This window comes from Pogona vitticeps, chromosome 2, assembly GCF_051106095.1.
Source record: "Pogona vitticeps strain Pit_001003342236 chromosome 2, PviZW2.1, whole genome shotgun sequence".
NCBI classification, from domain to species: domain Eukaryota; kingdom Metazoa; phylum Chordata; class Lepidosauria; order Squamata; family Agamidae; genus Pogona; species Pogona vitticeps.
This window is the reverse complement of record NC_135784.1, coordinates 33,813,690-33,835,290: the sequence shown is the minus strand read 5'-3', so window position 1 is coordinate 33,835,290 and position 21,601 is coordinate 33,813,690. Positions and strand designations below refer to the sequence as shown.

The 21,601-nt window shown below is 44.6% G+C and overlaps 1 protein-coding gene across 3 annotated transcripts in view; it reads right to left on the bottom strand.

The window, feature by feature from the left end:
• Positions 1-19,878, bottom strand: part of MTMR14 (myotubularin related protein 14) — an 89,938-nt gene extending 70,060 nt beyond the window's left edge. Inside the window, exons 1-2 of one of the 3 annotated variants that reach the window (XR_013542776.1) lie at positions 19,561-19,863; positions 17,558-17,706 (exon numbers count right to left, since the gene is read on the bottom strand). Coding sequence is in view for 2 of the 3 variants with exons in the window: in XM_072989250.2 (XP_072845351.2) it covers positions 17,558-17,706; positions 19,561-19,854 (443 nt within the window). In the remaining variant the exon portion in view is untranslated. Of the gene's footprint in view, positions 1-17,557; positions 17,707-19,560 lie in introns of all 3 variants that reach the window. The other 2 variants (XM_072989250.2, XM_072989251.2) reach the window with 2 other exon arrangements.
• Positions 19,879-21,601: the final 1,723 nt, after the last annotated feature.

The following is a 21,601-nucleotide window of genomic DNA, read 5'->3' as shown; positions in this document are numbered from 1 at the left end:
CGCAGCAGGCCTGCTCAAAACTACACATCAATCCATGGTTGAAATCACCAGGAGGAATCTATTTAAACTAAACTAGCCTTCCCCAACCTGCTGCTCTCAAAATATTTTTGCCTGGAACTCTCAGAATCCCCCAGCCAGGAAAGCCCTCCTTCTCAGATAAAACTAACAAAAGAAGACTGACTAATCGATAAAAGCAAGGTTTGAAAATTACTGGAACAGTTCGTTTTTCCCAGGTGTTGCCTGTGTTTGGCACATAGAGTGCAGATGTTTATGTTTGAAAAATGATGAAACTGGTCCATTTACACAGCGATTAACTGTGGATCTAACAAGCTTATATCCAGATTTATATTAACCTAATTACTTGAGAAACTTAAGAGTTTCTTCCTTTCAACAGCTTATGTAATGATCTGATTTTAAAATTCCTTTTTTTAAAAAAAATGTAGCAGGGATCATCTCTCTCTCTCTCTTTCTCACCACCTCCCAAGGTAATTGGTTCCACTGTCATACTGCTCTAACAGTTAAGAAGGGTAGCTGTGTGTCTTAATTTTCGGTGCCCAGTCCTCTGTTTCAGGAGGAACTTTGGTCCTCCGGGTGTTTCAAGCTATAATTCCCACAACCTCTTGATACTGCCATGCTTGCTAGGACCTCCAGGCATTTAAGATCAACACATCAAGAGGGCCAAACAGTCCCTACTCCTACCTTACTTTAAGAGCTATCCAATGAAAATCTAGTTAAAAAATGAAGACTCCATCCGAAAAGAGAGCAGGGACTTCGTAGTTACCCATTAGTAAGCATCTGAGCACAGGACTGAGAAGGCACACAGGTCACCTGGTGGCTTTCTTTCCTTACTATTGGGAAATATAACATTTCTGAATATAGTAACTCTTGGAGTTTGGATGTATACATCTCAATTAGCACATACAACTATTGTGCAGTTCTCTCTTTTCATGGTGGGACTCCCTTTTTTGGCAGTACATACTTGGCCAACCTAGTTTCCAGACAAAAGAGAGAGAGAAAGAAAGAGAAAGAGAGAGAGGAAGCAGGAATGTCTAGCTGTATTCATGGAGATGGAATAATGTTTTCTTCATAATGAAACCTGCTTTAGAGAATAAGAGTAAGCTACAATGTACAGCCTCATAAAGGAGCTACTTTCTTAGGAGAGGAGCCTCTAGGGTTCGCAAGGGATAAAAATAATTAATATTTGTTATGCTTCCATTCTGCCTTTCCATTAAATGGTGCTTAAGGCAGCTAATTATAAAATACAAAACATAAAAATAGGTAGCTGCATCAAGCAAAGTGAAGCAGAACAGCTAGCTAAACCTGCTGAAACATTTACAGTGGCCCTCAGGTCACCTTATGAGATGAAAGATGCCCAAACAATGAAAAGTTTGCCTCCCAACAGAAGGCCAAAAAAGATACTAACTGGTTCTCCTTCCATTTGGAGTCCCAGAGCCTGGGAACAGCTGCTAACAAAGACCTCCTATGACCCACAGTTCTCCAGTTTCAGGACCCACATCTGCTCTATCAGTTTTTTCACAAGCACCACTTGCCAGCCTTTTGCACACTATTACATGACTGAAATATTACATAGTGCTTTCCACTGAGAAGCAATCAAAGATATAGCCTCATGATGAAGAATTAATATCAAGGATTTATGCAGCAGTGTATCATTGTCATTTAGAAATACAGTGGTGCCTCGCTTAACGAGTGCACCGTTTAACGAAAAATCCGTATAGCGATCCCTTTTTGGGGATCGCTATACGGATCAGCCCCAATCGCCGCACTCGCTTTGCGACGATTGGGGCTCCGGCGGCCATTTTGGAGCTGCCGAACAGCTGATCGGCGGCTCCAAAATGGCCGCCGGAGCGAAAACATCGCTGGAGGGGGTAAGTTTATACACTTATTGGAACGCATTAAACTAAGTTTAATGCGTTCCAATAGGTTTTCCTGCCCCGCACAGCGATGTTTTCGTATAGCGAAGGTTAATCCGGAACGGATTAACCTCGCTATACGGGGCACCACTGTACTGATAACAAACACCTAATATTGCTTTCTGACTCATTGACACCAGCTTCTTTAAATATTACTTCCCAAAAGGGATGAACCTTAGGACATGTCCACCACTTACAGTAACATCCGATTTATTGACATCCCCTCCAATATCTAGGGCTAATCGTATATCTGTGAAGATTCTCAGTCATCCAGGTGAGGTTATCTGGAAGTTGAGTCATGGCAACTGGACTTCTTTCTTATTAGGTTGAAATGTTTCACTACTCTTCCAAGTACAGTGGTGCCTCGTTTAAAGAGTGCCCCGGTTAACGATGAATCCGCGTAGCGATGGCAAAAAAGCAATCTCTTTTGCCATCGCTTTGCGATGTTGCCTATGGGGAAAAATCGCTTTGCGATGTTTTCCCCATAGGCCCCATTTTCCCCCAGCTGAGTGGCGGGAGCCTCCAAAGGACCGCTCCCGCTGCTCAGCTGGGGGAAAAGGCCGGTGGTAGCCTCGGAAGGACCCTTCCGAAGGGTCGTTCCAAGGCCACCGCCGGGATTCCCCTTCGGAGGGGGCATTTTCCCCGAGCTGAGCGGGAGCCCCGCTGCTCAGCTGGGGGAAAATGCCGGCGGTAGCCTCGGAAGGACCCTTCTGAAGGGTCCTTCCGAGGCCACCGCCGGGATTCCCCTTCGGATGCCTGAAAGGCATCTGGACCCCTGCCGCTGCCGCTTGTATCCGCCCCGCGGCCGGCTACCCCCGCCATGGTCAGACTCTCAGGAGTCCGACCATGGATGGGGTAGCCAGCCGCAATGTGGATCCAAGCGGCGGTGGCAGCGGCAGGGGTCCGGATGCCTATCAGGCATGCGGGGCTAGGATCCGCCCCCCGGCCGGTTCCCCTTCCATGGTCGGACTCTCAGGAGTCCGGCCATGAATGGTGTAACCGGCCGGGAGGCGGATCCAAGCCCCTACCGCCACCACCGCCGCTTGGAACCGCCCCCCGGCCGGTTCCCCTTGCATGGTCGGATCCAGCCATGGATGGGGTAACTGGCCGGGAGGCGGATCCAAGCCCCTACCGCCACCACCGCCGCTTGGAACCGCCCCCCGGGCGGTTCCCCTTGCATGGTCGGATCCGATCATGCAAGGGGAACCGGCCGGGGGCCAGATCCAAGCGGCGGCGGCGGTAGGGGCTTGGATCCGCCTCCTGGCCAGTTACCCCATCCATGGCTGGACTCCTGAGACTCCGACCATGGAAGGGAAAGCCGCCCGGGGGGCGAATCCAAGCTCCTACCGCTGCCGCCGCCGCTTGGATCCGGCCCCCGGCCGGTTCCCCTTGCATGGTCGGATCAGACCATGCAAGGGGAACCGGCCGGGGGCCGGATCCAAGCGGCGGCGGCAGCGGTAGGGGCTTGGATCCGGCCCCCAGCTGGTTCCCCTTGCATGGTCGGATCAGACCATGCAAGGGGAACCGGCCAGGGGCTGGATCCAAGCGGCGGCGGCAGCGGTAGGGGCTTGGATCCGCCCCCCCGGCCGGTTACCCCATCCATGGCTGGACTCCTGAGAGTCCGACCATGGAAGGGAAAGCCGGCCGGGGGGCGGATCCCGGCCACCCTCCTCCCAACCCTTCACCCCCTTCTCCGCCGCCGCCGCTGGGCTTTGGAAGCGGCTTCCAAAACCCAGCGGCGGCGGCGGAGATGAGGGTGAGGGGTGGGTCGGGCAGAGGCGAGAGGAGGGGGAAGGCTCCGCCGCCACCGCTCGGTCGCGCTGGCCAGCATTTTTGCGGCCAGCGCGTCCGAGAGGCCTCGGGGGAAGGCTTCTCCACCACCTCTCGGACATGCTGGCCGGGCGCGGGGCGGCTCCAAGCGGCAGCGGCGGGGGCAGGGGGGTTCCGAATGGCTTCCAGTGCTTCGCCTGGAAGCCATTCGGACACCCCCTACCCTGTCCCCGCCGCCGCTGAGAGCCTTCCGAGCTCTCAAAGGGCTTTCTCCAATGTGTGTGAGGGAAGCCCTTTGAGAGCTCGGAAGGCAAGTGTCGGCGGTCGGCGGTGGCTTTGGGGTCCATCCAAAGCCACCGCCGACTGCCAACATTTTCCCCCAGCTGAGCGGCGGGGCTTTGAAGCTCCCGCCACTCAGCTGGGGGAAAATGCCAAAGGCCCCATTTTCGGTCAGCTGGTCGGCGGTTCCAAAATGGCCGACCCGCTGTGCTGCTTCGCTTTAGAGGCACCGAAAATTGCCGCCCCTATGGAGGAACATCGCTGAACGGTGAGTTTATCCTCCATAGGAACACATTAAACAAAGTTTAATGTGTTCCTATGGCTTTTTCCGTTCCGTTCAGCGATGTTTTCGCATAGCGAAGATTAATCCGGAACGGATTAACGTCGCTATGCGAGGCACCACTGTAGCGTCTTCAGTCTGAGGAGAATTCGTAGGAGACCCCTAATAGATCATCCACATTGGTTTCACTTCCCCCTGGTCTGAATAGGCTGGTTAGATGGACAAATGACTGGCAGTAAGTGAAAATCCCTCTACTGCAGTCCTTCTCCACCCATTGTCATGCTTGTTAAGAGTCCTTAATAGTGGTCTTTCTGGAATGTGTGGTCCTAATCTTCCAGGGGAGGGATGAAAGGGCAGCAGGATAAATAGGAGATAGATGATATCTAAGGCCTCCACTCCTGCTAAGTCAGGGATTTTCTACATGCACATGTATGGCCTCCCTGACCCCTCTCTAAATCACCCATCTTCTCAGTCCAAAATGAGCATATCATTTAATTTATTTGACCGAGACATTGGGGAGTAAGATATCAGTGATACATAAAGTTTATAATTATGTCCTCTAATTTTAGCAGGAAAAATATTGGACAGGTTTGTTCCATTGAAAACATCAACAGGCATCAGTGATGGTAACATTAACATCACTCTATGTGAGTTTAGTTCCCGAGAAGGATCCATAGTTGATATTGATCAAAATGGCATGTAATTTAAAGACCAGACCACAGTTTATTGAACTGTGGATTCAGCCACACTGGTTTGATCAGTTTAGTGTCCCAGCCAACACAAAATCATGTGGACCTGTGGAAATATCTATGGAGCCAATATAAAATTATTAATCAGTAGCTTAGGTCTCTGGCTCTAAAGCCAGAGGCTGGGAGTTCAATTCTCCACTATTCCTCTTTGAGAAGGGCTGGACTTAACGATCCATAGGATCCCTTCCAGTTCCACAGCTCAAAGATTATTATTTATCATATTATGTACAAACATTGTTTTTCTTCCTCTCTGATGTACATAGCTTTAGCTTCTAAGCAGTGTTCCTATAATGTACAATGTATAGCAGTTTGCTATATGTTGTACACGTATTTTTAATTAAGGAAGAAGAGGACAACAAACTCCTGTCTCAAGTTTTCAGCAAACAGATCTCAAGTGAGGGCAAGACAGACAGAATGGTTTATCTCACACTGATCTCCAAACCCAGACAGACTCATAAAGTATAATACAGTTTTTCAAACTCCCTGGTCCCAAGTCACAAAAGTGTTATGGGAATTTAATCCCCATGAAATTGACCAGTAATTGACCAGTAAAGCTGCTCTAAGAAACGAGTTGCATCTCCCTGTAACTGGTCCTAGCCAATCATTTTGCTGCAGCGTTCTAGACCAACTGAACGTCCTAATGCTAAAAGCTAGCCCCACTGAGATGTTATTTTATGGCAATCCAAACAATAAACCAGCACACTAGTCCCAATTGCACAAAAGCATTCCTAGCCAGCCCAGCACTTTAAACTGGGTGTCTTGATTCAGGGCTGACTTTGGGTTTCCAAAAGGAGTGCAACCCCATCCAAGACTGAAAGCCTTCTTAATCCCGGATCTGCCAAGTGACTAACCAGGAATACTTCCGCACTCTTTAGATTAAATTTAAGTTTGTTCAGAATCATACGGTCTGTTACAGATATCAGACTTTCCCTTCTCCAGTGTGCATTGATAAACCAGGGAATATTTTGTTACCTATTGTTTTCTTTGTCACCTGACAAGAGTAAACTGTGGGTAACAGTTTCAGAACTGTTGATGAAAAGGGAATCCATGCATAAAAGAAGACTCTCAAGTTTTTCGCGAAGGCTTTCACGGCCAGGATCTAATGGCTGTTGTGGGTTTTTCGGGCTCTTTGGCTGTGTTCTGAAGGTTGTTCTTCCTAACGTTTCGCCAGTCTCTGTGGCCGGCATCACCCATCTACAGAAAAAGACAAAAGTCTATCTCACAGCCATAAATACTGCACTCCCAAGGCAGCTACACCAGAGCACAGAGTGCTGTCCTCTGAAGATGCCGGCCACAGAGACTGGCGGAACATTGGCAAGAACAACCTTCAGAACACGGCAGCCCAAAAAAACCACAACAACCACTCTCAAGTTTATTTGTAGGATTTATAAGAACTGTGGGATTATAAGGAATGTAAGAAGGGAGGAGGAAAGTTACAGTATTTGCACAGGGCATGAGCACAAAATTCTTTCTCTCGGCTTAGTTAGATGATCAGCCCAACATGGGTTCCATGACCCAACAAAAGTCTGGAAATCTTATCACAAATATTACTGCATTTTCTGAAAAACTAAAGCAAAGTGGCATGATGGGGCAGAAATAAAAAGCGGTTTGAATGAAGGAGGATGTCTGAAGGTACAGAGATAAGAAAAAGTGATAAATAGGGCCAACTACAGCAAACTCCCAAAGGATGCCAATTAGAACTTCTGCTTTTCAAGCATATTCTAGTAGTCAGATCAGAAAGCTTCCCTCAGTTGAACTACTCCCTCCATTTCTTTAATGAAGGCAGTGTTGGTTCCAATTCCTCCTTATTTGGTTCGGATTTACAACTCGAATAAGTAATTGAGTCCTGTAGCCCAAATAAGCTGAAAGGCCTCCACAAAGTGTACACTCTAACACACAAACAAAACAAAACACTGAGGTACTGCACTAGTCAAGGTGCTCCAATAGTGTTTATGGCTCAAAGCTTCATCACGGTGCCAAGTATGTCCACACAGACTAACACTCACTCTCTCTCTCTAAAAAAAGACCTCAATTTACTTCTGTGCTTCACAGTGCCAAAAATTAAGGTTTTTTTCCAACAGAGGCAATGAGCCACCACAATCTCTCTGAAACTCCTTAAAACCATCCTCTCACACACCCTGTTCCAGCAATCTCTATTCCTACATCCTGCTAAAGTGCCAAGTGGTTTTTGGTCACGAAATCATTCTCTTAGTTGCTAATTCTTCAGTATTCCACCTAATCCTTCTCATGCTGTCACTCCTTGTTTCACTAATCCCACCCCCAACTCCAAAGAGAAAGCAAGGTGACTTACCCTATGATACTGGCAATCAGAGGAAGCCTATATACTTTCTACTCAATTTTATCCATGAATGCACTGCATTTTTATCATTTTGGAAAGAGCAGTTATGTTTGTATTTTCATCATTCAATATTGATCCCATCCTTCCGCTTCCAAATTAGACATTCAGGACAATTTATATAATGCAGTAAAAACGTGCACCACAGTTTTAGAAAAAATAATTGTTTTTAAAGAGTACAACTAACTAGAATACCAGAGGAATTTTTAAAAAATAGGTTGGGTAAAAATCAATGATTTTTAAAAATCAAATTGATTCGCCTGTGCAATATTCTGGTAGAGCATCAAAAATATCTCCTTCAGATCAAGGAGTCCAATCTTCTGGAAACTGCCACATAGAAGTGGCCTTTCTCTCATTCCCACTAGGAGAGGCTCTCCCACTAACAGCAGCAAATAGGCAGGATTGCATGGAACAGCCCTTGGATGGAAAGGATACTGAAAATAGATCAGGATCTCCTACAAGATCTCCCAATCATTTGCTTGCATCAACAAATGCATCTGATTCCACCTGCTTAATGTTCCAAAATTAGACTATTAAAATCAGAAAAGTCTGTAGGTAACAGAGAGCCATGAGAGAAAGGGTGTGAAAGCACTGAAGGATCAGGTCCACTAGTGAACTAACTCTCAGATTGAGCAGATGCCGAGACCGATCTCATTCTTTACCTCTAATTGGGTATTCCACCCCTCAACCACTACTTTGCACCTTCATCTCTTTGGCAGATCTGGGCGTTGAAGCTTTTTTTAAAAAGCATCCTAGAAATTGGACATCTGTCACTCTTCCTCACAAGCTAAGCCTCTTACAATGTAATAATCAGCACTTCGAATTATGACTGCAATGAATCAGCTGTCAATCAAAATAAAAATCCCACTACATGGAATCTGAACGTCTTGTCTACAGATCAGAGAAAAGGAAGGGCATTACCCTACTGACATTAATGTCAGTGTACTGTTAATGGAAATAAAAAGCACAGGGCGTTTCATACAACACAACTATTGTTTCTCACCTCCCTGCACATCTGTGCCAAGGATCTAAAAACACACACATGCCACCCATCTCATCCGAAGAGTGCCAGGCACATACAGTACACATGCATGCAGATGCAGCACTAGAGATCTGAACACTTTGAACTTGCAGCTGTAGCTTTCTCAGTTAAATGCAAAACCGCCACTGTTATGCTAGGCTAGAGCCCTGGCCATCCAGAGAATCATTCCCAAAGGGCAACAATTTTATGCCAACTCCATTAAACTTTGCAGACACTTTTAAAAGCCTTTAAAAGCTTTGGCATGCCATGGAGTTGCTATGGCAACTGAGGGCCCTACTTATGAAAAATACAAAAAGTATGGCATTTCCAGTTTTTAAAAACCTGAAGCATGTACAAGAAACAAGTGCTGCCAGCTCAGATACTATCCCATAGAATATTCTATGACCCTATGTAGTTCACATATCCAGCTAGCAACACCATCTGCTGAGAAGTCACTTCAGTTGATGAGGTTTCCGCTTCAAGAGTAAACCATGCGGCCATTAAGGGGCAGGTTTTAAAGTATAGTAAGAACTCTAGAGATGCCACATAATCCCATCCCTCAAAAAGTTCAACGGAATTGAAAAGGTGCAGGGTTAGCTGAAAATATTCTTCCACCTGAGGTGAGAAACTAGACATCCCTTTCAAGATTATTGGCAGATGAAATTTACTTCAACAGTGGCAGAGAGACAAATATTCTCCACACTATGTGAGGACAAATGGCTAATTCTGACATTCTGCAGAGCAGAATGTCCAACATAAATAGCCGCCACCACCCAATTTGGCTGTTGGGGGACAACCACCTCACTCAGCCTCATGACACAGCAAATCTTAGAAGGAACTATGACTGTTGATTCTCTCTATGTGTATGCATAACTTCTCTTTCAATTCTTCAAAAATAGAATGAACAAAAAAAGTAGACCATGGACTACAACCAAGGCAGAAAGACCACAAGGAGTGCAACTCTGCTAAACTTCTCAGCTTTAATTTTAAGATTCCTTTTTAGGACCCACTCTTGGGAGAAAAATACATTCTAAGGTAGAAGTGGGAAAGAGCCTTCCCAGCTGTTCTGGCCTTTTTCATCACTGTGACACACCCCAAAATGCTTTTTGGGGGGCTCTCAAATAGGAAATCATGCCTCCAAAAGCCCCAAAGGAAAGCAATTTGTCATTTTTATGACACTGCCTGTTTCTCAGCTCTATATTAGACCAAAAAAACAAAAAACAAAACCCAAAAAAGAGAGGAAAAAACTAGCCAGCAATGTCTGCCAACACCTCCTCTTTGGTGGGTCAAATATGGGAGGAGGGGGTAGCAGTTCTCCAAGGTTCAAATAAAAATGGCCTCTGGCCCCTCAAATGTTGCCAACCACTGTTTTAAGGTCAACCAGTTTTAGCCAACCTTCCTTAATCCACTGACTTCATTCCCAGGAAGCACTGCCAACAGCTCCTCTAGAATAAACATTCCAAGTTGCAGGTTATTTTGAAAAAACCGCCTCAGCCCCCATTAGCCGATGTAAATTTCCTAAATAACTTTAACCCAGGATTTAAGTTTAAGCAAGAACCAGCAGATCCAACATTGTTTTGTCCTATATTTTCTATCTTATTCCATTACCCTGTGTTCTATATACTTCACTATCGTTTACGACAACTGAATAACATTTTATATGGGACATCTTAGATCCCCAGATCTTCTGGACTAAAACTTCCAAAAGTCTTCACTGCTATCTGTGCTGGCCAGGATTTCTGGGAGTTGTAGTCTAAGAACACTTGGGGACCCAAGGCTGGGAACCAGTGTATTAAATGAATTAACTCAGAAAAAGTACCCAGCTCTTTAATGGCAGCAATCTTTTTTTAATATTTATGCAATTTGAATGGCTTTGAGTTCGAGGCAGGCACAGGCATAGCTTCTCAAGAATAAAGGCAAAGCTGTCATTGGAAACCCAACAAGAGTTTGCTCATAGCTTCCACGAACGGGTCTCAGACTATCAATAGACAAAGCAACATGGAGGTTCATTCATATTGGTTTAGGAGGGTACAGAAGCTGAGCTAAATCTGGCATGTGAGGAGGACAACTACCATAGCAATTAGGATCCTTTTTGTTTCACTACTTTCAGATGTCCTGGGACTGGGAAAGAACCACCCAAAAAATATTCCTCCATCCCATTCTCCCTATCCACCGAACCCTTCTGCACAGATCATGTCAGTGCACCATGTCAGCATATCACAAGAAATGCTCCACAGAACAGGACTAGGAAGTGAAAATGTGAGGGGGGAAGTGGGCTGGACCCCGTTACCCAAAGCTTTAGGGAGAACTTACATGTGCCTGTTAGCATCTCAGCACTGGTCACAGTGTTGATGCAATGTTTTCACAACATGCTTTGCTCTTTCTGCCTCTTCTGCATGTAAAGAAGAGATAGGTGAACCAGCCATCAAGGTTACTGCCAGCCTCCTTCCATGGGCAGGGAAGGAAAGGGGAGAATGATCTGCCTAAACCTGGCACTCCTCGAGATGTGAGGCTGAAAATTTTCCATGGATGTGGCATTTTTCTGTTAAAATTTTTCTGCCCTACATTGAACTTGAAACGGAACCAATAAACAGCACAGAGAGCAAGTGAAGCTGCAGGTGCTAGTTTTACCTCAGCGAAAGTTAAAACATCAATATTAAATATATCTGGTACAGCTCTTGTTTGTATGTATCCTAAAAATAGTGTGTTCTTTCAGAAATAATCACCTTTTCTTAAATATAAGTGAAATATATGTTATTATCTTTACATTTTTACAAATATTCCAATAAAATCAGTTCCACATAAAGCTTTGAATGTGTTTGAATATAAATCTATTTTAACTTTCTCCTAAGCAAATATATCAGTCCAAGTATTTTGTACCTGTTAGGAAAACCTGATACTTTTCTATTGCCCACAACATTTACACGAGTTACATTTTTAGTTCTTTGGTTTGCTTACATAGCATATTTTGTGTGTTTATGGTGGAAGGGGGAAATGTGTGATAGGCGGTAAGAATGAGCCAAACAAACATGCTATATGAGCTAACATTACAGTGTTGGAAAACTATGCAGATAAATTTTCCAGTTATATTTCGTTTTCCAAAAAACCAACATCACTCCTAGGATCTCTTACTGTTACAGTAATCCACCATCCACACCTCTTTGACTTCCCGGTGCCAACCATTTGTGGAGATGGCTGGATGTTTCCCTTCCAACCTTAGAACCTGATTTTATATCAAATACAGTCAAATATATGAAGAGAGGCAACCAAAAACTGCAAGGAAGAGGCACAGAAGAGGCTGTGCTTCCTGAGTGTGCTCAGGAAGATAAATCTATCTCAGCATTTACTTCTGTACTACTATCATAGTACCACAGAGAGTGTCCTAACATATGGCATCCTCTCATGGTATGGGAGTTGCTCTGAAATGGACAAAAAAGTTTTACAGAGAATTACTAAAATGGCTCAAAATATCATTGGACTTCAGCTTCCAACCTTGGACAACATCTTTGCATCTCACTGCTTGAGGAAGTCATTAAATATTCTCAGAGACTCTTCCCACTCTGCTTATAACTTCTTTGAACTGTTGCCTTCTGGCAGAAGATACAGAGCAATTAAAACTTGGACAACACGTTTTTGAACAGTTTTTATCCTAGAGCTATAATTGCACTTAACAAGGAACTTAAGAATTACCAGAAGTGACTTGTTGGACTGTATTATTATTACTGAGGGAGGTGGTAGCGCTGTGGGTTAGAACACAGAAGCCTCTGTGCTGCAAGGTCAGAAGACCAGCAGTCGTAAGATCGAATCCACACAACAGAGTGAGCTCCTGTCACTTGTCCCAACCTAGCAGTTCAAAAGCATGTAAAAATGCGAGTAGATAATAAGTACCACCTCGGTGGGAAGGTAACGTCATACTGTGTCTAGTCATACTGGCTACATGACCATGAAAACTGTCTTCGGACAAATGCTGGCTCCATGGCTTGGAAACGGGGATGAGCACTGTGCCCTAGAGTTGGACATGACTGGACTAAATGTCAAGGGGAACCTTTACCTATTACTATTTGGTCTGCAATTACTATTACAGAACCCACATTTTAGGTGGGGTTCTGGGATTGTTATGAGGATGTGGGTGTGTTTTTGGTTGGGTCTCTGAATGTTCTTTGTGAATTTCGTTGTTTGTGTACATGGTGTATATACGTTCAATGACAATATATTGAATTGAAAGGAAGCACTTTGTGAGCATTAAGAAATCAAATTCTTTCCTGTCCTCAAACAGGACAGATGGTAATCTGACCAAGTACTTAATCATCATCCAGTTAAAATATACATATGCACACTTAACCCTATGCAATCTTCTCAGCACGCAGCTAGTGTTCCTTTACCTTTCCAGCCTGTCTCATATATGTCTCTCTTCATGCTTCTTGGACTACAGCTCCCATCAGCCCTCACAACTGACTCCTTGAGGTTAGAGCTGATCGGGCTGTAATTCAACAACATTTGAAGGGCCACATGCTTCCCGTTAGAGCAACACACAAATCTCATAGAGATTCTTCTAGGTCACTATGGGCCTAGAAATTGTACCAGCAAACTGTTGGCTGAGATGTTTTATGTTATGAAGTGAATAGAAAGACAGGATTCATATCAAAAAGAGAGAAAAAACCAGCTAATACTTGTAAGCATCTACAGACCACAGCTGAAACCTGTGTGTGGAGCCATCCAACCTACCTTTACCACTAAGTGAACTGCAAGTAAATACCATCAATGTTTAACACCACCTTGAGGGGCAAAGTTCTCCTGCAGCCAGTAAAGATACCTATTATACAGAAACCAAGAAAGCACCAAATACAAGATTTGGCCAGGATTTGGAAAATAGCTGGCTACAGTGTGTCAGGTAAGTGTCTGGGGACTACACTGACAAGCATTGGCGATGTGTCAGAAGCCAAAGCCATCGCGCAAAAGAGCAATGTCTGAAAATCATATCAATAGGCTATATAATCCTCACCGCAGAAACACAGTTTAGAGAACAACATTCAACTCTAGACAGGCAGGCACCAATGTAAACGAGCACAGAGAGTCAAAGGAAATGAAGATCTGAAAGAGAGAATACTTGGGGGGGGGGAGAGATCAATTAAAGTATTCCATTTCTAAAATATTGTCATCTCCCTTGAAACAAGAGTGAACAATGCCAGCAGATTATAAAATCTTTGAAGGAATTTCAAAATTTACAGTGAGAACTCATTTTATCTGCTGAGCTAGGTTGAATAAAAAGGATATTGTTATTGTTCCAGAGAAATTTGGAATGAGACAGACTGAACTCCATTACAATGCTAAGCTACAACATGTACAAATCTAGAGGTTTTCGCTTTTACTCTGCCAAATGAAAAGAAGAAATCAAGAGGTTTTTGTTGTCTGTTAAACAAGTACTGTGCTTAATCTTAACTTCAGTTTAGGATCAGAAAAACCTGTCTAATTTGGCTTGCATCCCTATAGAAGGAGCACGGAACTATAATGAGGGTGGAGAACATCTTGCTATTCAATGTGTATTAATCCAAAAATTGAATGGCAGGGTGTGGCCACCCGATATCAAAAGCATACCCTGTTTCCACAAAAATAAGACCTAACCTGAAAAGAAGCCCCAATATGATTTTTCAAGATGCTTGTAATATAAGCCGTACCCTCAAAAATAAGCCCCAGTTAAGTGAAACCCTGCCCTCCACCCTTGTGCAGCAACCAGAAGATGACATTAATATATTTAAATAAATGTATAGTGTTGTACATGAAAAAAATAAAACATACCCTGAAAATAAGCCCTAATGTGTTTTTGGAGCAAAAATTAATATAAGACCCCGTCTTATTTTGGGGGAAACATGGTAGATAGCATTCTCTATCATTGTGTCCCCTGTGAATGTTTCAAGTGACGTTCCACAACAGCTGAAAGCAAAAGTTTTATTTTTCCTCCCATCCAGCTCAGACAATTCTTGAAAAACCAGAATGAATGCAGAGCCATCTCTGCATGCCACATTTCCTCTTGACTAGGACGGTCAGCTGCATGGAAAGGAATCTTCTCTGTTTTCTCTGATCAGCAACATGCTTACATTCCCAGCCAGATTCCACTGTTCTGTTGCAAATAATCTTATGACCTCTCCAGTCTCTTTAACTTCAAGCATAAACAGAAACAATGACACTTTAAAGAGTTAGAACAGGGAAGTGAAATAAACTAATTTAGGTGATGTGGAACAAAAGAAACTGAAGCATGGAAGGTGCACAAACACAACATGGGAAACACTTCACAGCTGATGGACACATTAAGAGAAAGGGATAACCAAACACTGCTGCGCAGAAGTTTCCAAATGCTTAATCAGAGAAAGGAAAGAGAATAGAAAGGTATGCATTTCACATTCAGATAAGTACACACAAGGTTCCCGCTAAACTGGGAGTACAACTCTGCTTCCCCTTGCAGAGCTCTCTTCCTTCTCCATGCAGTGATCGCATTAGGTTCTGGTCGCAACGGAATGCAGTGCATGGGGGGAGCAGAGCTGCATGCTGGAGAGATGGAGCACTGCCCAGTGGGGCTGAAAATTAGAGGGTACATTGCACACATGGAAAGGAAGAGAGAACTGGCTGGATTCAAACAAAACAAAAGGTGAACATATGGAACCCTAGAACAATGCAGTGCAATGAACTATGCACTACAGGAGAACCTTGGAGAAATGAGTCATGAATTCCGGGGGATGTCTTGGACAGATTACTTTTATCCTTGACATTTGAAAAATGGCAACATAAGCCATTCACCTGGTATGGATGTCCTATGCCAAGTACAAGATCAGGCCCATATGTGGGAAATGCTGCAGGTGTTGAGCATGAAGCTAAGCCTCACTGTAAACACAAATTCATTACTAAGGCTATGGAGGTAACAGCAGTAAATACACACCATCAACACTTGACTTGTGGCAATCAACCAAATACTCCTGTCAACCTGCTTGAGCAGCTAATAAAAACAAAACAGCTGTGGAATCAGAAAGACGTATTTCATTGTGGGCTTTAACAGAGTACAATATAGTTCCTCAGATGGACAGTCCTATTCACTTGTGGTGAACCTATAGGGTAGAACAAATGTCTGTACAGGAATTCAATCATGGAGGAAACAGACCTAAAGATATTCAAGGTACAGCAGTTTCATCAGGAAGAACAGCAGGGCATCCAGTCTAAGTATCCAGACTCAGAGAAATATGATCCAGTTGGTTTTCAACACAGACATTCTTATTATAAGAAACAGTATGCACTTGATGTGTGACATATACAGGCTTTTGTTTTTAAAAAATTAAAAATTAAGGGCTTCCTGGTCATGTATGACCTCGCCTTTGGAACAGTCTGCCCTCAGAGATCTGTCTGGCTCCCTCGCCAGCTTCCAACTTCAGACCTGGCTCTTTAGGCAGGCTTTCTCTCCTGTCATCAATTGATTATTTTTATTCCCCCCCCCCCATCTTGAACCATATTGCTATTGTCGCTTTTTAATTTATTATACTGTTTTTATTCTATTCTATTTTTATTGTTAACCACCCAGAGTAGACTTGTGTCTAGATGGGCGGGGTATACTTTTAATAAATACATAAAATAAAATAATGGCTGAAATCTTGTTGGTTGGCATAATAGATAATAACTACAATAGACCCACTGAATCAGTGGGGACTTGGTGAGTCAACTTCTGCATAAGTTCCATCGATGTAACAGGTCTACCCTAGCTGCATCTAACTATGCTGTGCAACAGGATTTCTGTCAGTATAAGCTACCATCATATTCCCAGTCTACCTGCAAGTAAATCCCAACAAATTTAACATGATTTACACTCACGCAGGACTGTGTCACCAGAATTTCTTCTAGGTGCCCAGGAAGAGATGTTCCAACTTCCAACCCACACTCATATACACCTCGATTTCACTAATCTGAGCCTGGCCCTACTTTGGAATCTGCCTGGTTTCTTCAGCCTCTGTTTCTCATGTAAAAAAAAGGAAGCCACTCTCTTACTTCAGGGGAGTTGCAGTCTCGCTGCACTTTAGAGTCTACAGAGGGGGCCTCTGGAAGAACTATGACATCCATGAAAACTTCCTTTTGTGCAGGAAACAGAAATTCAGGACAGTTAAGCAGCCGCCACGGTAGGCCCTAGTTCAGTTGAGCAAAACTGAGGTGTCTACAGGTGTAGCTTTGTGTGCTAGAACTCCCAGAATTCTGCCTGAGGAATTCTTGGAGTTTGAGTCCAAAAACAAAAAAACGGTGTGTCCCTAAAGTTTAGTACACCATGGAGAAAAGCATACTCTCACTCTCACAGGGAAAATGTGACACATCTTGTAAACATTTCAGCTGCCAGGATCACTAAGACATATTTGTAATAGTGATCCAAAATGATTTTCACATATAAATGTGATGGTAACTCAAATGTTTATGGGCACCTCCTAACACACAAGACAAGTGGAACACATTGGGGTACAGGGACAATTTATAGCTGGTTGCCTACATGAAAATCACTACTGCACAGGAAGTCAGTCACACATAAAGTGGCCCTTCAGTGGCTGCAACTCTAGCCACGGCATATTACTTCCTGAAACAAATCTCAAGTGGTGCTCCTGGCAGGAAAATTCTTCTCTCCACTTGGACACTAATACATATCTTTACCTGTCTGCTCCACTCCATGAGCTGTCTGAAACCAGTCACTTCCGTCCTGCTGCATGGCAAGGCAAACCTAAGTATCCAACATCAAGCCACTCAACCCTTTAAATAAGACCTAATTAAAGGCATTTAAATTATCTTTCTGTTGACTACAGTCAAAGCTACTACTAATCTTGATAAGCTTGTAGAAAAGAAAAGTCAGAATTCTCCCTATCATTTCACTGAATACTTTGGAGGCAAGATAGGGAATATGCTTCTCTATGTAAGGAATGTATACCTTGGTCACACAAAAATCTTATGATAGTCCCATCAATACTGGGAACACTTATGTGAACGCTGACAGTTTTAGAACTAGTAAACAAGAAAAGATGACAACTAGTTGTGACTTAATAGCACAACTTGTCTTCTCCCAGCAAAAGGAACGTCTATATACTTCACAAGCCATGCAACTGCTTGGTTCCATTTGGAACAGACGAGACTCCTCTTCCAAAGACAGTCACAACTTACCTGTGCCTCTCTTGATCAGTGCTCTCATATTCTAAAAAGACAATTAGACGGGGGTAGTGGCTGCAGATTTCACCATTCATATTGTGGATCAGACTGTAGCAATAGTCTTTGTTGAACAACTCAAGGCAGCATTTTTCAATGTGTTCTATCTGTAGGAATGGGAAACAAGTAGTTATTAAAAGACTATAGTTACTTCTGTGTACCATAATCTTAGGAAATAAACTACTACAATGTACAAGCACGGTAGAGAAAAACATTGTCTTTGCACTAGGAGACCTAGACTCCTCCACAGAGAAAGCAACCATAAAAAGACAAATGTTTGGAATCAGGGGAGACTTTGCCATATAAAAACAACAAATGAGTTTCCATACAGTCAGCATCTATCTCCGGACTTCCAACAGATACCCATTAATATGATTTGGTGGATCAGCACACATCCAAACTGTATCATTAATAATACTGATGCATGATATTTGGGAAACAATGACACAATCAGAAGCATTTCCCATGTGGACATTGGCATTAAGTTTTCTCCTATTCAGTCCCCATAAGTAATAGGCCAGGTCAGATTATGAACCTGGAGTATGTCCAGCCATCAAGGTAGCATCGATCAATTCTGATCATACTAGAAATGAATTCATTTTACCTGATATTGCATAGTACTTCCCGTCCTCCCTTGAATTCCCTTTTCTTATGGTATTTTAACTTTGCAAGGGGGGGGGGACCTCCTCTGAAATCATCATACAGATATGAACTGGCTATACCAAGAATAAGAACGATGCTTTACAAGTAATAGTGAGTTGCAGAGATGAAAATACTGCTTTTTTGTTCCATATCCTCTTGCTTAGTGTAGTAAATTGTCCTAAAGAAGACCCACTGAATAAACAGGGATTTAATAATACAGTAATTGCTTCACAAGTTCCATTGATTCAAGTGGGCCCACTCTAAGGGCCTGTCCAGACTGGATGTTTTGGGTGAGGGTGGATCGGGCTACAAAGGATCTGTTGAGAGGGGTGGGGGGTAAGTCATGTGTCATTTGGCATATGTCTCAGTCTGAACAGCAAATGACCTCTTATATGCCAATCAGATGTCAGTTAAATGCTTTCCCTGATCATCTGAGGAGGACCAGGGACAGTTAAATTTCTCTTTTTTTCATCACTCCTCTCTCAGTGCTGTTCACTTTCTCCCTTCCCGTCTCTTTTTGTTCTTCTCCACTTTAACTCACAAATTCTCAGAACCTTCAGCTGCTGGAGGCTGCTATCTCCCAGCTAAACAAGCTACAGGATGCTCACCCTATTGCTGGGCCAGAAAGGTGAACAGCAGCTCTTAAAGGGGAATGATAGATTGTTCAAAGTAGAAGTATTTACAGATGAGATTTTTTTTCCCCAGTCAAAACCATGCCATTAAGCCATATACTAAATCAGCATGCCAGAGTGGAGAGGCCCTAATAATTTACTATGCTAAAAGAAATCACAATTAGAATAAGACCACTTCAATCAATGAAACCTACAGTTCTGATTGAACCCACTGATTCGGTGAACCAACTCCAGCTGATTTACTGCAATAAGCAACAGGATTTTGGCCATTCTTTAAAAAAATTATTTGTTAACCAAGAGCACATTATGCTTTCAGTGATAGACCAGCAGCCACCCAACGGCATCAATAACAATTCTGACGCTACAAAAATGTACACTGCATAAAACGTGAGAGACTTTTAAGGTGTCACAACTTTTTTTGCATTGTGGAAATCAGTTCAAAATGCGACAACCAAAAATGCTTTTCAGGTTTTCACTGAGGGGATCTTTGGTCCAACCCCAACTCCTTCCCTTCCTCTGACAGTTTAAGCCCGAGAAAGGATCTACACCTGTTGAGATGCACCTGCCATGCCGCTATCAAAACAAGCTACTGCAGTGGCGGGGAGGGGGGGGAGGGAATGCAGCAGCCCTGATCGTTGATCTCTGGGGTGTGTGTGTGAAGATGAGCCCCCTTCCACCCCGACTTACCTTGGCGTTACTGCCCGTCCCTACACCGCCGCTTCCACCTATGCCTATCCCGCTGCCGCCGCCGTCCCGGGCCCGGTACTGAGCCCGAGAAAACTCCAGCAACAGCTCCGTCAAGGCGCGCTCACCACCGCCGCCGCCTGCAGCCTGAAAGGAGGCGGAGCCGCCCCGGGCAGCACCGGCCATCCCCACCCCACAATCACGGGCCCGAGCCCTCCACTTGTTTCCCCAGCCGCTCCACCGCTTTCCCCATCCCGACCTCCTTCCGCTTCCGGGAAAACCGAGCGATGTCGTCATCACCGGGCGACACAATTCTGCTTCCCCCCCCCACTTCCTCACCCGGCCCACCCTTCTAGACAACCCTCCCTCTCAACGGGCCTTAAAAGAACACCCCGCCCTCGTGCCGGAAGGAGAAGCGAGCAAAGCGGGGGGCGGGGCCAAGCTTTTCGGGGGGCGTGCCCGAGGGCGGGGCTTTTCCCGCTGGGGTTGGGAATAGAAGCGGCTTTTTCTTTGCGGTACTCGTAGTAGACGGACGTGTAAAACGGATAATCAGGACTTAATCATAACAGCCTTAGAACTACAAGGGACCATCAAGTCCAGCCCCTGTTAAGGAAGGGCCATGGGAGATTCGAACTCCGAACCTTTGGCAATACAGCCGGAGACCTAAACCTCTCTGAGCTATCGAGACTTGCTTTTCTCTCTCTCTGGCTTCCTCTGTAGGGAGCTCTATACCCCCCCCCCCACTCCCCAACCTCAGGTGTGACATTTTTTTAAAATTTGCTTTCTTGGACCGCAACTCCTACAATCCGATATGTGGATTGGAGATAGTGGGAGTTGGTGGTTTAGGTATCTGGCTGTGGAGCCAGAGGTCTGGAGTTCAATTCCCCATTGTGCCTCCTGGAAGAAGCCCAGTTCCCCCTAGGAAGGTAACCCTGCAAAAACCTGAGCTCAAGGACGATGTAAAAAGAAGAATGAATAAGCACAGTGCGGGGGGGGGGGGGCGCTGGCTCAGGAATGCTGGGAGCTGTAGTCCCAAAAAGGTAACGTTTCCAAGTTCTGAGCAAGGTGCTGCCATTGGACTGTACAGTGATGCCTTGCAAGACGAATGCCTTGCGCAACAAAAAGCTCGCAAGACGAAAGCGCTTTGCGATTTTTTGGTGACCCGCAAGACATTTTTTTTCCTATGGCCGTGCTTCGCAAGACAAATAGGAACACATTAATTAAATTTCAATGCATTCCTATGGGAAAACGCGCTTCGCAAGATGAAAATTTCACAATACGAAACGACTCGCAGAACGATTTTTTTTCATCTTGCGAGGCATCACTGTACAATCTTCCCATTACCACTGGCTGTGTTAGCAGGGAAGTGGACTCCAAAAACGTCTGAAGGGTCACAGGTCCCCTATCCCGGAAGCATGGCCTCTTGGTCCTTTAACCCAGTGTTAGTTTATACCAAAGGCACTATGCTGGTCTCAGGTGGCCAGCAAAGAGACCGTCTCTGTCCTGATCTCCCAAATCCAGCCTGGTGTTGAAGCTGCTTTAAGGGCTCCCTCCCTCTCCCTCTCCCTCTCCCTCTCCCTCTCCCTCTCTCTCTCTCTCTCTCTCACACACACACACACACACACACACACACACACACACACACACACACACACACTGCAGTCAGCTTTTTTCACCTGGCATGGTGGAGCAGCTGCTTTCTCAGCCTCCTGACAAGTCCAGCTGTTTCACGTCTTTGCTACATGCTGGAGTGCTATCCAGTGGCAAGAAGATTTCACAGAAGGTCCCAGGGGGAGGTAGCATGAGACAAACCATTTTGTCAGGCCTTTTCACGCCTCGTCACACTTCTGTTCCTGCAAGTGGCCCTGGTCCTCAGCAAGTCAGGAGTTGATCCAAAGTCAACTGCAGCCAGCTCTTGTGCAGTGGCAGATAAGGGATCTCTAATGGGAAGCTGAAAAAATAAACTCTTGGGTCTCCTCCCCATTTTTCCAAAAGCAGCACAAAGCAGGACGCTGGAGGGAGGACTTTGAGTGACTGTCCAGAT